Here is a 14,369-nt window from a genome sequence, read left to right on the forward strand (position 1 = left end):
TCCCACATCCCAAAAACATGCATGGTAGGTTAATTGAGGACTCTATATTGCCTGTAGGTGTGAATGCGAGTGTGAATGGTTGTTTATATGTACCCTGCGATTGGCTGGCGACCAGTTCAAGGTGTACCCCGCCTCTCGCCCGAAGATAGCTGGGATAGGCAACCCTAGTGAGGAGAAGTGGTACAGAAACTGGATTGATGGCCGTGTTTGGATGACTACTTCATACTTCTACTTGTGTCATATTATTCCAAAGTAACATTACTCTAACTTGAGTACAATATTTGGCTACCCTACCCACCGCTGTTTATACATATGCCGTGTGTTTTGTGTACCATATTTAAAAAACTACTACAATAACACTACAACTCTGTGGCCTTAAAGTTTGACACAGTGTATTGCATCTTTGTTAAATCTGTCAAAAAAAAAGTCAAAAGAAATTTGATCATGTCTCCTTTCTGACAATGTGCTGTAGGATTGATTTCATCTAAAGGATTTTAGATATTAAATGCCTTGCATTCATCCCTTTTTTTTTTGGTGTTTTCCTCCTCAATAGATAAATGCTGTCTCGGTCACTTGGGCTTGTCATTAGTAAATGAATGGTCAAAATTTACAAAGTATAATAAGAAATCCTCAAATTTTCAGATTGCATGCACAAATTCCATTTGACATTTATTTTAACATTTATCCTTGTGTACTGTATATACAAATGCATAAAGTCGTAAATATTTCCTCTGTAACTGGTTCTAAATGTGTAACTGGCATAAAGCAGGACAGGCTGTGATAATTGTGCCAAATGTATGCCTTTGAATCCTCAACTTGTATGGAGTATTTGAAATGCTGCATTTCATTATCATTATAAAACAAATTGGGAGTAGGAGACAGCATTTGTAGAACTGATGTCTCTCATGGAATCACAGAAAAAACAGGCAAGCAGCAGGTGACTGATGAGAAATACTTCTTATTCAGGTGGGCAGCCACTGACAAATGATGGGATATGAATCTTACAACAACAGGTGCACTCAACCAAGGGTTATAATGCCAGTCTTCCCTCAGCTTTCAACATTAAGCAGAGGAAGGAAAATAACATCTGCAAAGCTTGTACAAGGTATATAAGTATTATAGCATACATAAGGTTTTTGGACATACTTGGCAAAATAAAGATGATTCTGATTCTGGCCTCTTTAAGATACCAGCAAGACACTTTATTTCTTACTTTCATTATGTGCAAGTTCGTGACAGAATTACAATATAAACACTGAATGTGTGCTCATAGTTGCAGAGATATTCGGGGTTAGAGATTGGGAGCATATGCACGTAAAGAATCAGGTTGTTCATCTTGGAGGTCACGTGTCTTCTCAAACTGCTCACAGCATCTTCCTCTTCTCAAACTCCTGAAGACAAGCAAGAAAGGAGAAAAGCAACAGGGAATGAAGTGACATAGACAGAAGGGAATTATTAATTCGTGTTGATATCTCACAGCTCTATTGAAAGGGAAATGCTACCAAAGAACAAGAGAACCCGTTTATATTTTTCCCGAGAGTAGCCCTCACATGCCGGCAGGTTCATAACCAAGTTGCAGCCGTGAAGACTAGTCATGTTCTGTGATTGATCCTGAGAGCTTGCACCAGCAATAATCTGATAGATGCTACAGTAACTTTGTTCATCAGCAAAATCATAGTATAAATGAGCAGCATTATGTTTAGCCATTTATTAAAAAAAAAAAAAAAAAAAAAAGCTATTTACTTAGTGAATTCTGGACATATCACACAAAAAGTAGGATGGTAGAATATGTCCTTCCCTCAAAAACTTCTACTCAATGGGGTGTGAGGCGGTATCTTAATGCAAATGCCATTTATCAGGTCTGCAGAACACAAGGACTGCACAGCCCATTCCAAAGAGGCTTGAAGATACCTAAAAGTATACTGCCACCCTGAGGAAGCATTGGGTGAATGTTTTAAACCCTCTTCAAAGCCTTTAAAGCCTCTTGTTGTTCTGGGAATGGGCAAATGAATTAAGAAACCTTTTGGTGGGTCAACATGGGATTTGTGCTGGATTGCAAACAGCTGCGTTAACAAGGCATCAGCGGGGCCCAGTCATTTGGGATGAAGCTTTAAAAAAAAAAAGTGTGTAATGGCATGACAAAAAAAAGGGAATGAGAGAAAAGGAAGATAGCACACAGATGCTTTAGTGTAGTACAATGGAGTAAAACCACCGTGTTTGTGAAGGAGGAGGGGGGGGGGGGGCTGACTGACCGGAGCTCGACACCTGACGAGGACTAAACACGAGGGAATGGAGTTTGCCACTCAAACAATGTACGACAATGTCTTTTATGAAATAGCGACGAGAGCAACATCCGAAAAAGAAGTGCAAGCCATTTAGAAGAGAGCAATGGCAAGCAAAATTACATCTGAAATATGAAAACCTTGAATCAATTGTTGATTGAAGTCACGTAGATTCTTTTTTTTGTTCAATGTTCAGTCGACAACACAATTATAGCACACAAATCCATAATGGCTTGAATCAACAATGATTGGAAAGGCACAGTAAGAAGAATATAATTATTTTGTTTATCCCTCTACTGTGATGTGAAAAAGTATTGGCCCCCTTCTCAAATTCTTATATTTTTGCACAGTTTTCCTACTTTGTTTAAGATCGAACAAATGTAAATAGACTATTATAACCCAAGTGAACTTAAAATGCTGTTTCTGGAATGGTGATTCTGTTTGAGTGATTTCCTGATTGAACAGGTCTGAAGGTAAGCAGGCTTGGGTGTGATCACTGAAAATTAACCAAAAATGGTGATTAGCTACAATTAATTCATCTTTTAACAAGGGGGGTAATTACTTTTTCCACACAGAGCCAGGTAACTTAATAAATAAAATAATTTTAAAACACCATTTTAAGTTCACTTGGGTTATATTTGTGTGATAGTTACATTTATTTGATGATCTTAAACTTTAAATTAGGGAAACTATGATTTTGAGAAGGGGGACGATACTTTTTCAAGGGTCTGTATATCACGGGTATACAACTAAAATTTTAAAGTGTCTAGATCGAGAACATTTCGTGAACCAAAGGTCTGGATCGTCATCTAGCAGGGCAGGCCGTCCCTGGGCATAGGAGACATCGGCGGTCGCCTAGGCTGACAAAAACTAAAGTATGTTTGTCACTTGGCAAGTCACGTCACATGACGTTGGGGCGCATCTCAAGTCAACGAACGAGCGATCAGTCAGAATAGGACAGGTGATTTTATTTACAATTTTTTTTCCATCATGAAAAGGACAGTTATGCCCTTGGGCGCACAGTTCCGCAAAAGAAGTCAAAATATAAAGGTAACGTTATGTCCACATTTTTATTAAATAAAGCATTATCTTAACACGCTGATGTCAGGTGACCAGATGTCCTCTTTTACATGTCCTCGCTGCGGTTTTTACCGCTGCTTATGCTGTAATTAAGTGACCAATTTGAACAAATCATTACTTGGGCACGTGTAACGATTACTCTCTATAATCACAGCTAGACAATAATAATCTTATGTAGAACAACAACACACTGATGTGTTGTATGTTGGGCCTGTTGTGGATGGTTGTCCTCCTACAGCTTTTTTGTTTGTACAGAACTAAGTAAATCTACACAATAACTTTTCAGATGCACTCAAAAGATACCTTAACAGCTGCTGGAGAGGGGCCTCCACCCTCTGAGGCACCCACAACCACTCTGTGAAGCATGTAAGTTTAGCCAATTCTTTGTTGTCCAAACATTGTTCAAATACATTGCTTTGTTTTTGTTGTTATTCATAAAATGTAAACCTTTTGGAATGTTTTAGTCAATTTACCAACATTATCTGTTATCAAATGTTTCCTACATTCTTGTATCATATGGTAACAGTTGCACAATATATTTGATACAGTACACAAGGGAATATAGCTAACTGAAATACTATTCAGATTAGACTGCTTAATCAAGTTGTCTACAGGACATGAAAAGTAGAATAATTTGCCCATCAAAATGATCTATAATAAAATAAAACTGGATTCTTAATCTCTTCATGTAACCGAACAATATTACTGTTATTATCCATATTTTGTGCTTCAGATGTGTTTACTGCCTGATGTATTGTAATTTGTAAATCATTGTGCACATTTGCATGTGTGTTTAATTTGCTTGCAGGTGAAGGCCCAAGCACAGTGGGCATTATCCTGTCTCCACAGCCTGAAGACCCCCTGTCTGTCAGCCCTTCTGAACTGCAAGGAACTTCAAAGGCAACCTCTTTAGACCCCGCTGACTGGCCATCTCTTTCTGACAACGTAAGAGTGGAGTTAGTCACCCGAAGGCCATACCAGGTATCATCAAACTTTCAGTTTCCAAAAAGAGAAATTGCCATCACCACCATTTTTACAGACATTTAGTGAATGGAAAAAGGTCAAGAGAAGCTGGTTAGTCTATTCAAAGAAGAAAAACAGCCTATACTGCTTCTGTTGCAAGTTCTTCTTCCAAAAAACATTCAAACCAACCACCAAATGGATTTTTGCAAATCCAAGCTTTCAGCCCTCTAAACTTTTACTTTAACAGTTTATTCTTTATTGGAAAACATCAAAGTCCAAAAAAACATCCAAAAGAAAATGAATAAGGGATGCTTAAGGGCTGGATTACAATTCATTCATGTAAACCCCCTGAATTCATTTTAAACAGTGGTGTCTGTATAGAGATGTGGTGTGTGCTGTTTCTACCCCTAGATGTCAGTAAACCCTAAGGCATGGAGTTCTTTTAATATAGAAAAAAAAAGAGGAGGTGGGAGAAAGAGAGGACAAGTTGTTGCTACTTTTGGTTTGTCCCAATAGGTGTTGTAACAGTTAAATGCATGATTTGTTTGGCAGTGACGATCTAAAATATTTTATTTTATATTTTAAATTGTGTGGCATGTCATCATAAAAATTAAAGGCAATGTTAAAAACTATTGCTATTTGACTTTTTTGTAAACGTATGTAAATGATTGGGGGGGGGGGGGGGGGGGGCGCCATGTAAAATCTCACCTAGGGCGCCACATTGGGTGTCATCTATGTCTATTTATTGTGATATATATTTAAGTAGCCGGCCTAGTCATCTACATCTGCTTGTAATCAATACCTCTGTCAAATCCAAAAACCTTTTGGCATTTATTATTGTCAAGTAACACAGAACTAAACAAATAAGTATGACTGCTGATATGTTATGCTCATAGGTTTACACACCCTGGCAGAATTTGGAAAATATATATATATTTTTTTTTAAATAAATATGACTGATGACTGAACAAGGACCATCATTATTCTCTCTATGGTTATGTTTTGTTTAATGATTGTGCTTTTCTGCCTGACAGTTCAATTTGAATCCCATTAGACAAAATTAAATGAGTTTCATCTGGTCCTTCATGTTTTCTTGAAAGAATTGTACACATCTTGCAAATTCTGTCCAGGTAATCAAACATATGAGCACAACTGTGTGTTCTCTCATTTACTAAATAAAAGTAGGTCAGCACATTCAAACACATGAGCAAGTAAATAAAAAGATAAAGTTATAAATGTTTTCAAATAAAGTCCTAAACTTCAGAAAAATTAAGTTTGTTTTCGCCTTTTCTGTTTGGCATCTTAGCTGGCAATTGACAATTTTACATATTTTAACAAATCTTAACAACGGAACTGTTTTAGAGGTTATGTTTGTTCAAAACCTTTATTTTTTGTTTCATAATGGCATTTCTGCATCTTACTCAACTTTCACGCTGAATCCCTTTTTCTCTACCCTGCCACGTTTCTCCTAGTCTCCGTCTGTGCTGCGTGCAGTCAGTGATTACCGCCTGCAATTTGATTTGATTGGCAGAAGGGGGTGGCTAAACTCCTATTTGATTGGCCGGTATGGTTAGTCACTACCGTAAAGCCAGTCCTGCTGCGCCGATTAAAATGAAAGCGCTCTGTATGTCTTGAATCATAACCTCGTTTTTTTTGGCTATGGTGTGGGTCTGCTTCTGGGTCCGGACCCTGACCGTGGTCCGCCAGTTCGTGACCGCTGCGCTATGTTTGGACTTGCATGAGGACTTAACAAAACAACAATGGTGCAATAACAGTGCTTTGAAGCGATCCATACATCACAAAGGTGGGACTTAATTGTGAAGAAAATGGTAGTTAATAATTTTGTTAATTGCGTCAAACTGGTCGTTGATTTATCATGACCTGAAGCTATTGAGCTGAAATTACATGCACTACTAGGCTGCAACCAGCTGAGGCATTTCTACTGTTAAAAATAATGTTTAAAAAGTGACAATTAATAGAGTAATTAAGTATTAAATGTCTTCATACTTTATCAAGAAAATGTGAAATACCCAGGCCTGGTCAAAGACGTTTGTGGGCATTTGTGTAGTCCATTATGAGTCATGACAATGTGCCATAATCACAAACTACTGGCCTGCAAACATTAAAACATACCATATTTATTTATATTTTTAAACGATCCATGTGAACGGGTATCGTTTTAACATTTGTCGCCTGTACAATCACGATTCTAAAAGCAAAGAAAAAAAAAAAAACTTCCCCTTTTTACTAGGTCATAAATGTAAACGTATTGCTGTGTATCGGTGTTTAATATGACGACTTTTGTATACAGATGCCTGCAAATTAGATGGCACAGACATTTTACTCATAACCCTGCATTGCACAGCACACATTTTTTAGTCTCAATGTAATACAAGGGTCCCTTATTCTACACTTGCGTCAATATCTTGCTTCCAGGGGCTGTTCTGGGACAATAGTTTTCCCACAACTTCCACAATGGTCCCACACTCATTGCATAGCATATCGTTGCTTCTCTTAACCACTTCCATTACATGAGATTAACAGAGATGTACGAACACTGCAGGTGTTGGGGGCAAAATGTGCAACAACATTGAAAATTTTTCAACATCACACTCAATGATTATGAATTAAACTTAGGACAAAAAAAATAAAAAATGTGTGCATGCAAATCAATATCCGCATGCGGTAGAGCCAGCAGTGGTAATGAAAGTATAAGATGAATGAATGTAATACATGCATTCTGCTTTTTACACATCCTTTTAACAACACTTCTCTTGAGATGTTCTGAAATAAAAACAGCGGCCTTAACTCACCCACTGTCAAACATGCATATATTCATTTCTAACATTCTTTAAAGGTATATTAGAAGTTCTACCTCATACTTTCTACAATATATTCTCTGTTCCAAATAAATCTACTACGGGGCATTCACGTGTGTATACATATACATACACACACACACATATATATATATATTATATACACACACACACACAGTGGGTACACAAAATATTCAGACCCCCTTAAATCTTGCACTGTTATATTGCAGCCATTTGCTAAAATCATTTAAGTTCATTTCCCCCCCCCCTCATTAATGTCCACAGCACCCCAAATTGGCAGAAAAAAAAAAAAAAAAGATTGTTGAAATTTTTGCAGATTAAAGAAGAAAAACTGAAATATCACACAGCCATAAGTATTCAGACCCTTTGCTCAGTATTTAGTAGAAGCACCCTTTTGAGCTAATAAACCCATAAGTCTTTTTGGGAATTACTCAACAGGTTTTTCACACCTGGTTTTGGGGATCCACTGCCATTCCTGCTTGCAGAGCCTCTCCAGTTCTGTCAGGTTGGATGGTGTGAATGTTGGTGGACAGCCATTTTCAGGTCTCTCCAGAGACGCTCAATTGGGTTTAAGTCAGGGGTCTGGCTGGGCCATACAAGAACAGTCACGGTTCTGATGTGAAGCCACTCCGTTATTTTAGCTCTGTCCTTAGGGTCATTGTCTTGTTGGAAGGTGTACCTTTGGCCCAGTCAGAGGTCCTGAGCACTCTGGAGAAGGTTTTCATCCAGGATATCCCTGGACTTGGATGCATTCATCTTTCCTTCGATTGCAACCAGTTGTCCTATCCCTGCAGCTGAAAAACACCCCCACAGCATGCTGCTGCCACCACCATGCTTCACTGTTGGGACTGTATTGGACAGGTGATGAGCAGTGCCTGGTTTTCTCCATACATACTGCTTGGAATTAAGGCCTAAAAGTTCTATCTTGGTCTCATCAGACCAGAGAATCTTAATTCTCACCAGCTTGGAGTCCTTCAGTTGTTGTTTTTTTTGTTTGTTTTTTTCAAGCAAACTCCATGCGGGCTTTCATGTGTCTTGCACTGAGGAGCGGCTTCGTCGGGCCACTCTGCCATAAAGCCCCAACTGGTGGAGGGCTGCAGTGACGGTTGACTTTCTAGAACTTTCTCCCATCTCCCGACTACATCTCTGCAGCTCAGCCACAGTGATCTTTGGGTTCTTCCTTACCCCTCTCACCAAGACTCTTCTCCCCCGATTGCTCAGTTTGACCGGACGGCCAGCTCTAGGAAGGGTTCTGGTCATTCCAAACGTCTTCTATTTAAGGATTATGAAGGCCACTGTGCTCTTAGGAACCTTAAGTGCAGCAGAAATGTTTTTGTAACCTTGGCCAGATCTGTGCCTTGCCAATTCTGTCTCTGAACTCTTCAGGCAGTTCCTTTGACCTCATGATTCTCATTCGCTCTGACATGCACTGTGAACTGTAAGATCTTATATAGACGGGTGTGTGGCCAATCAGTATAATCAAACACAGCTGGAATCCAATGAAGGTGTAGCAGCATCTCAAGGATGATGAGAAGAAATGGACAGCAAGTTAAATAGGAGTGTCACAGCAAAGGGTCCGAATGCTTATGGCTGCGTGATATTTCAGTTTTTCTTTTTTAATAAATCTCCCAAAAATTCAACAATTCTGTTTTTTTTCTGTCAGTATGGGGTGCTGCGTGTATATTGAGGGGGGGGGGGGGGGGGAGAACAAATGATTTTAGCAAAATAAAGTGAACATAAGGGGGTCTGAATACTTTCCGTACCCACTGTATAACAATGACATAATTGTGAATATAAACTTTTTTTCCTAATACAGCTTTTGTTTCTCCTTTGATTAGGCTACTTTCAAGAAAAAAAAGATAATATAAAGATGCACCATGAAGCTTCTCGATTCCTCTTTGACAAAAAGTAGAGATTCATCATTATGTGTATATATATATATATATATATGTATATATATGTATATATATGTATATGTGTATATATATATATATGTGTATATATATGTATATATATATATATATGTGTATATATATATATATATATATATATATATATATGTGTGTATATATATATATATATATATATATATATATATATATATATATATATATATATATATATATATATATATATATATATAACAGGATCTAATTGCTCATGACTCAATTAAGATGTTCTGCATTTTTGGAAACGACTCACCTTGAACATAGTGCTGCCAAGCTGGGCAGGGGACATGCTAACTACAACTCCAGCTGACTGCAGGGCAGCAATTTTCTCTTTGGCGCCTCCTTTTCCACCAGCAATGATGGCACCAGCGTGACCCATCCTTCGCCCAGGAGGAGCAGTTAGCCCAGCGATGAAGGACACCACAGGCTTGGCGTTAGCACCCTGGACACATCAGGAAAATGTGGACAAATGGTGGGGGGAGAGTGAATAAAGGATGAGGATAAAAAGAGGTGAAAAGACACTAAAAGGATAATCATCTCATTTCCAAGTGTGAGGACTTTAACAAAGCATCCGAATGGCATAGTCATAGGCAGGACAGAAAGAAATATAGGAGATGGGCAGTGCATAAATCAGGGCAATTTGTTTTCTGCACCTGCATTTTATTCATTCATTACAAATTATACAACCCATGTCCTCCCATTACAGAGCCCTGATGATAAGAGTCTTATCTAAGCAGCCGTCTCTGTCTCAGCCTGCATTATTAAAACAAAGGGTCAATGAAGCAGTTTAATTGCATGGGTTGGTCGATGACCGGATAGGGGCCAAGGCGCCTGCCATCTCAAATCATCTCATTTCTGAGATGGTAATTAGTCATGCAGCCACTGATTAGCTCAGCGCCTGTCTGTCTATACTGCTTGCTCCTTGATGGATGTTGTGCTCAACACTTTAGATCATTTCCAAGGTGAGGAGTGCTAATATTTTATCCATCGCAATAACATAACTGGAAAGAGGGATTGAGTGTGTGAGTGCTAATACAGCGGTTCAAATCATACAGTACTTAATACACATGCACAGCTGCACACAGCATAAAAATACAAGCATACAGTGTAACCCTTAGATGAATAACAACGTCAAACTCTGAATTTGATTAATATTGGGAGGAGGGGAGGTATGCTTCTAAAGTGGCATAAAACCTTTGAGCTGTCAACTCCGCTTGCTTCCTCACTTGTTTTTTCTCTGGCTCTTTTGCAAAAACTACTCCAAAGTTAAACCTCAGTCATATATATCATCACAAGAGATGTCTGAATATCGCGCAATACCTCAGCATTAAGGATTAACATTGCACCCGTTTTGCAATACAAAAAGGACCAGCATCAACAATGGAGAAGACGAACACGAGAAAGAATGCAGTATACACTACAAAGAAAGGAGACTCATTCTCAGCCATAAGATTCTGATTACAATGGTTAACTTCCTTTTTACACGTGAAAAGTAAGAACGTTCCACAGCCAAAACACCTTTGCATTATGCTTTCGTTACTGAAGTTAAAGATGTTTTATTGTTTGCATGTCTTAATATTGCACCTCTTGGGAACATTCTGGATATTTTGTCAGGAACATTTGAGTCTCTGCCAAAACAAACACGCCACCAGAAAAACACGAATATTTTCTGCATATTTGTATTGTATTTTATTTCTATCAATCATTTTTTTGTGAAATAATATTGACAGCTTATTTTTTCTTCATTTCAGTTCTGATTGATTCAATACAATGTCTTGGCCCCAAATTGCTAAATATACAAAAATGTAGTGACAGTTATTAACAGAATGACATTACAAGAAATTAGGTTGTAGGATCCTTTAGCAAAGCTAAATTGAGGCAGTGAAATAAGTAAAATAAGATTATTGGTTTGATGATGTAACTGTAATCCGATTACTTTCCTGTATACAGTAACGTGTTGCATTGCTAATTGAAAACAGGTTATGTCATGATTGGGTATAAAAGGAGCATAATTGAAAGGCTCAGTTATTCACAAAGAAGATTGAAAACCGGCATCATTGTCTAAATGACATTGCCACGTGGGCTTAGGAACACTTCAGAAAAAAGCATTGTCAGTTAACACAGTTCGTCGCTACATCTACAAATGAAATTTAAAACTACCATGCAAAGCGAAAGCTATATATATCAACAATACCCAGAAATGCTGCCGGTTTCTCTGGGCCTGAGCTCATCTCAGATGGACGCAAAGTGGAAAAGTGTGCTGCGGTCTTGACGAGTCCACATTTCAAATTGTTCTTGGAAATCATGGCCATCGTGCCCTCCGAGTCAAAAAGGAAAAGGACCATGAGTGTTATCAGCCCAAAGTTAAGAAGCCACCATCTGCGATTGTATGGGGATGTGTTAGTGCCCTTAGCAAGAGTAATTGGCACACCTGTGAAGGCATCATTAATGTTGAACGGCACATACAGATTTTGGAGCAACATGTGCTGCCATCCAAGCAACATCTTTTTCAGGTACATCCCATTTTATTTCAGCAAGACAATACTAAACCATATTTCGCACGTTACCAACAGTGTGGCTTCATAGTAAAAGAGTGTGAGTACTAGACTTGCCTGCCACCAGTCCAGACCTGTCTCCCATTGAAACTGTATGGCACATTATGAAGAGCAAAATTCAACAATGGAGACACTGGACTGTTGAGCAACTGAAGTTGTATAACAACTAAGAATGGGAAAGAATTCCACCAACAATTAATTTCTTCAGTTCTCAAATTATTACTTAGTGTTGTTAAAGGAAAGGTGATGTAACACAGTGGTAAACATGCCCCTGTCCCAGCTTTTATGGAACGTGTTGCAGGCATCAAATTTTAAAAAGAGCAAATCATTGTATTCTGCATTTAATTACACTTCACACAACCTCCCAACTTCATTGGAATTGGGATTTGTACTAAAGTAAGCATTCCAGTTAACAGGGTGATTGAGTGTGGGTGGTTTATTCAATAAACAAGATTAAAAAGTGAGGCTAAGACCAGAAATAAGACCTGATGAAATACTGACATGGCTGCATCCAAATTGGAGGCTTGGCATTTATCTAGCTCAGTCTTCTTGCAGATGACATTACCATGCAGGGTTGTTTTCCCAAAATTACAAAAGGGTTTATGTAAGCTTGAGGGAGACAAGCTGGGCTAAAAGTCATGAAGCTGAAATGGGATGAAAGTAGTATCGCTAAACCTTCATGGAAGCTTGGGTGAAAGATACTCAAGTAAATTATCATACGCTTATCCTGTGTAAGACCTTATTTGTGAATTCAGGAAGCCAGCAATGGTTGGCAGACCTTTGATACAGGTGACTTTTAATACCATATTATGTTGGCAAGCACAGAAGAAATTGAAACCCAGTGGACCTTAAAATATGCCCTGCAACATAAAATCTGACATCAGAACCAAGAGGGAGTTACAAGGTTGTTTTTTTGGATTTTACCCAATTATGGTATTGATAGATTAACTGTGTCTCCAGGCATTTAAATAGATAAATAATAAAGTTCTTATTATTCACAACCTGAGACAAAACAATGAGTCATTAATATTAACAATCTGGCAGACAGTTGTCTGAATTCTAATGCTACACAGAATGCAGAAAATTAAATGCTTTAGAATATACGAAAGTATAATTCATAATAATTCATCCTCAGAACTTGAAAAATGTAGTCTCGTGAGAGTTAGGGCTGCGTCATTGTAATATACGTGTGCGCAATAGTTACTGCATCAACTGTAATATTAATAAGTAACCAGCAGAGGGACCTGGTTGGACATGGTAATGCAATAAGAACTGATGTTACGTTACATTATAACCCATTAAACAACACACAAGGAGCAGCCCAAAGTGTAGTATACTATTTTTTTTGTATGATAACTTAACGAGGACACGGGAAACAATTACACGCCTGCATTTACTGTATCTCTCTTCACAATGTGCCGAACGAATGCATGTCGCAATAGATTAAATTTGGGGAGTGTGTGTGGAGGGGGGCACAGCATTATTGAAAGGACGAACGTGTTTTGCTTAAACACTCAAATATAGACATAATAATGCATATGTTAAAACACAGGCGTAAAATAAGTAATTAGGTTAAGTAATTAATTAACGAATTAAGTAATGCATCATACACCCGTCTGTGGGGGAGGGGCAGGGTTGGGCTGGTGAGGACACTTGGCCGGGTGTAACAGCTGTTCCGTTCCGTAACATTTGGCACCTCTGCAAAACTTAATGGAAGCAAATACAGTTAATGCATAAAATGCAATAACATGAGTCTTGTAAGGACCAACTTTTCACTTGAAAATCCCTGTCAATATATAGTCAATTGTCAAGGACAGGTAAGTGTCCATTGTTCTGCTTGACCTCCAGCCTGCCCTCTGGCCCTCCATGCTTCTCTCCCGCAGATTTTTAATGCACGACACACATTCGCATATCCTTTGGGGAGCTGGTCGGCCTGGGTGGGGGTGACGGTAGCGGGTCATTATTGCCCTGTGACCGTCTCGCCTCACCCCCACCAGTTTCTTCAATTTTAATGCACTGAACCCCAAACTCCACACAGGCGAGGCCAGATTTAAACCCGGGTCTTCAGAACTGTGAGACTGATGTGCTAACCAGTCATTAACCGTGCCGCCCAGAGTAAGTAAATGTGAGTAAATTGAGACATGACCGACAATATTTCAGTATATACTGTACACTCGGGCTGCATGATTATGGCCAAAATAATAATAATGATTATTTTGATCAATATTGTAATCATCTGTGATTGGCTGGCGACCAGTTCAGGATGTACTCCGCCTCCCGCCTGAAGATAGCTGCGAGGCGCTCCAGCATGCAAGCAACCCTTGTGAGGATTAGCGGTACAGAAAATGGATGGATAAATATTGTAATGATTATTAATCACGATTATTCCTCGTTAGGGAAAAATCTATTTTTATTGCACTACTTTTCAACAAACAATATGTAACAGTTTTCAGTGAAAAATGAATCCTTCAATAAGAATGATAGATAAAATTAAAAAAAAGAAATGTACCCCAAAAAAATTCTACTTTACCAAGGGCTTACTGAAGAAATATGCTTTTTTTAGAGTGCAATCACGAATTGCAACTTCAGAGCTGCCAACCTATATAAATTCACTTCCAGAACAATTTGTCCAAATGTATCTGAATTTTCATGTTTTCAAAATTTTGCCAAGAACATTACCGCAGGACAGTTATTTCAGTA

The 14,369-nt window shown here is 38.5% G+C and overlaps 1 protein-coding gene across 1 annotated transcript in view; it reads right to left on the reverse strand.

The window, feature by feature from the left end:
- Nucleotides 1–938: 938 nt before the first annotated feature.
- Nucleotides 939–14,369, reverse strand: part of suclg1 (succinate-CoA ligase GDP/ADP-forming subunit alph) — a 32,121-nt gene continuing 18,690 nt past the window's right edge. Inside the window, exons 8-9 of the mRNA XM_061772278.1 lie at nt 9,368–9,556; nt 939–1,391 (exon numbers count right to left, since the gene is read on the reverse strand). Of these exons, the coding sequence (XP_061628262.1) occupies nt 1,365–1,391; nt 9,368–9,556 (216 nt within the window). The 3' untranslated portion in view covers nt 939–1,364. The remainder of the gene's footprint in view (nt 1,392–9,367; nt 9,557–14,369) is intronic.

This window comes from Phyllopteryx taeniolatus, chromosome 4 (assembly GCF_024500385.1).
Source record: "Phyllopteryx taeniolatus isolate TA_2022b chromosome 4, UOR_Ptae_1.2, whole genome shotgun sequence".
Taxonomy (NCBI): domain Eukaryota; kingdom Metazoa; phylum Chordata; class Actinopteri; order Syngnathiformes; family Syngnathidae; genus Phyllopteryx; species Phyllopteryx taeniolatus.